Source organism: Microtus ochrogaster, linkage group LG4 (assembly GCF_000317375.1).
Source record: "Microtus ochrogaster isolate Prairie Vole_2 linkage group LG4, MicOch1.0, whole genome shotgun sequence".
Classification (NCBI taxonomy): domain Eukaryota; kingdom Metazoa; phylum Chordata; class Mammalia; order Rodentia; family Cricetidae; genus Microtus; species Microtus ochrogaster.
The window spans coordinates 41,754,333-41,755,178 of NC_022030.1; the positions used below are offsets into that span (position 1 = coordinate 41,754,333).

The following is an 846-nucleotide window of genomic DNA, read 5'->3' on the forward strand; positions in this document are numbered from 1 at the left end:
GGTGGTCTCGAACTCACAGAGATCCGCCTGCCTCTGCCTCCCAAGTGCTGGGATTAAAGGCGTGCGCCACCACCGCCCGGCTGTAGTCATTTCTTATAAGACACAAACAGGTAGCTAAGACTTTTAAATTCTAAGAGCAGCATGATTAGGCCAGTTAAATTTCTCTATTTTTCTTCAGTCAAGATTGTATCTTTTTAAAGAACTTAATGGTTTTGTGACGGGCTAACAACATTCAACACACTCTTTCTGGAGACCAGAGTTTACTATTTAACAATTTATGTATTTAGAAACTCTCTTGTTCTTTACTTTCCTAATCCTACATTTGAACCAGAAATATTTTCCCAAGAAAAACATGCACTTGAGCAATCCCTTGGTGACAAGGCTGTCCCGCAGACCGCTCTCCAGGAGCAGTCACAGCTGAGGGCGCTCTCACCTCCGCGCACTTCTGAACAGTGTCAGGACCTACTCCACCATCCACCTCTATATCCAGAGCGGGGAACTGGGTCCTCAACCAGTGAACCTAGACACACGAACAAACAGTGACTCCTACAGTGCACAGGCACGGGAAAGCAACCAACTTCACAAAACGTCACCGCTGACACAAGCTTAGCACATACATAACAGACTGAAGCAGATTATGTTTATAAAAGTAATGTAGCAAATGACATTCAATTTGTAATAGCTTTGCAAAGACTCTAATGAAAACTCTCAAGCGACCCTAGGTCATAAAAGTAAGTTTTAAAATTTTGCAATATAGTTAAAATATTAGATTTTATTTTAAAACCTATCATAGTGTATTACAGTATTTGAAGGCATCTATCTGTATTACAGTATCTGAAGGCATCT

General features: G+C 41.1%; 1 protein-coding gene across 4 annotated transcripts in view; it reads right to left on the reverse strand.

The window, feature by feature from the left end:
- Window positions 1-846, reverse strand: part of Rpe (ribulose-5-phosphate-3-epimerase) — a 17,844-nt gene that overhangs the window by 2,564 nt on the left and 14,434 nt on the right. For all 4 annotated transcript variants that reach the window (XM_026786436.1, XM_005361439.3, XM_013351642.2 and 1 more), the window contains one exon: window positions 434-520. In XM_026786436.1, coding sequence (XP_026642237.1) covers window positions 434-520 — 87 coding nt within the window. The remainder of the gene's footprint in view (window positions 1-433; window positions 521-846) is intronic.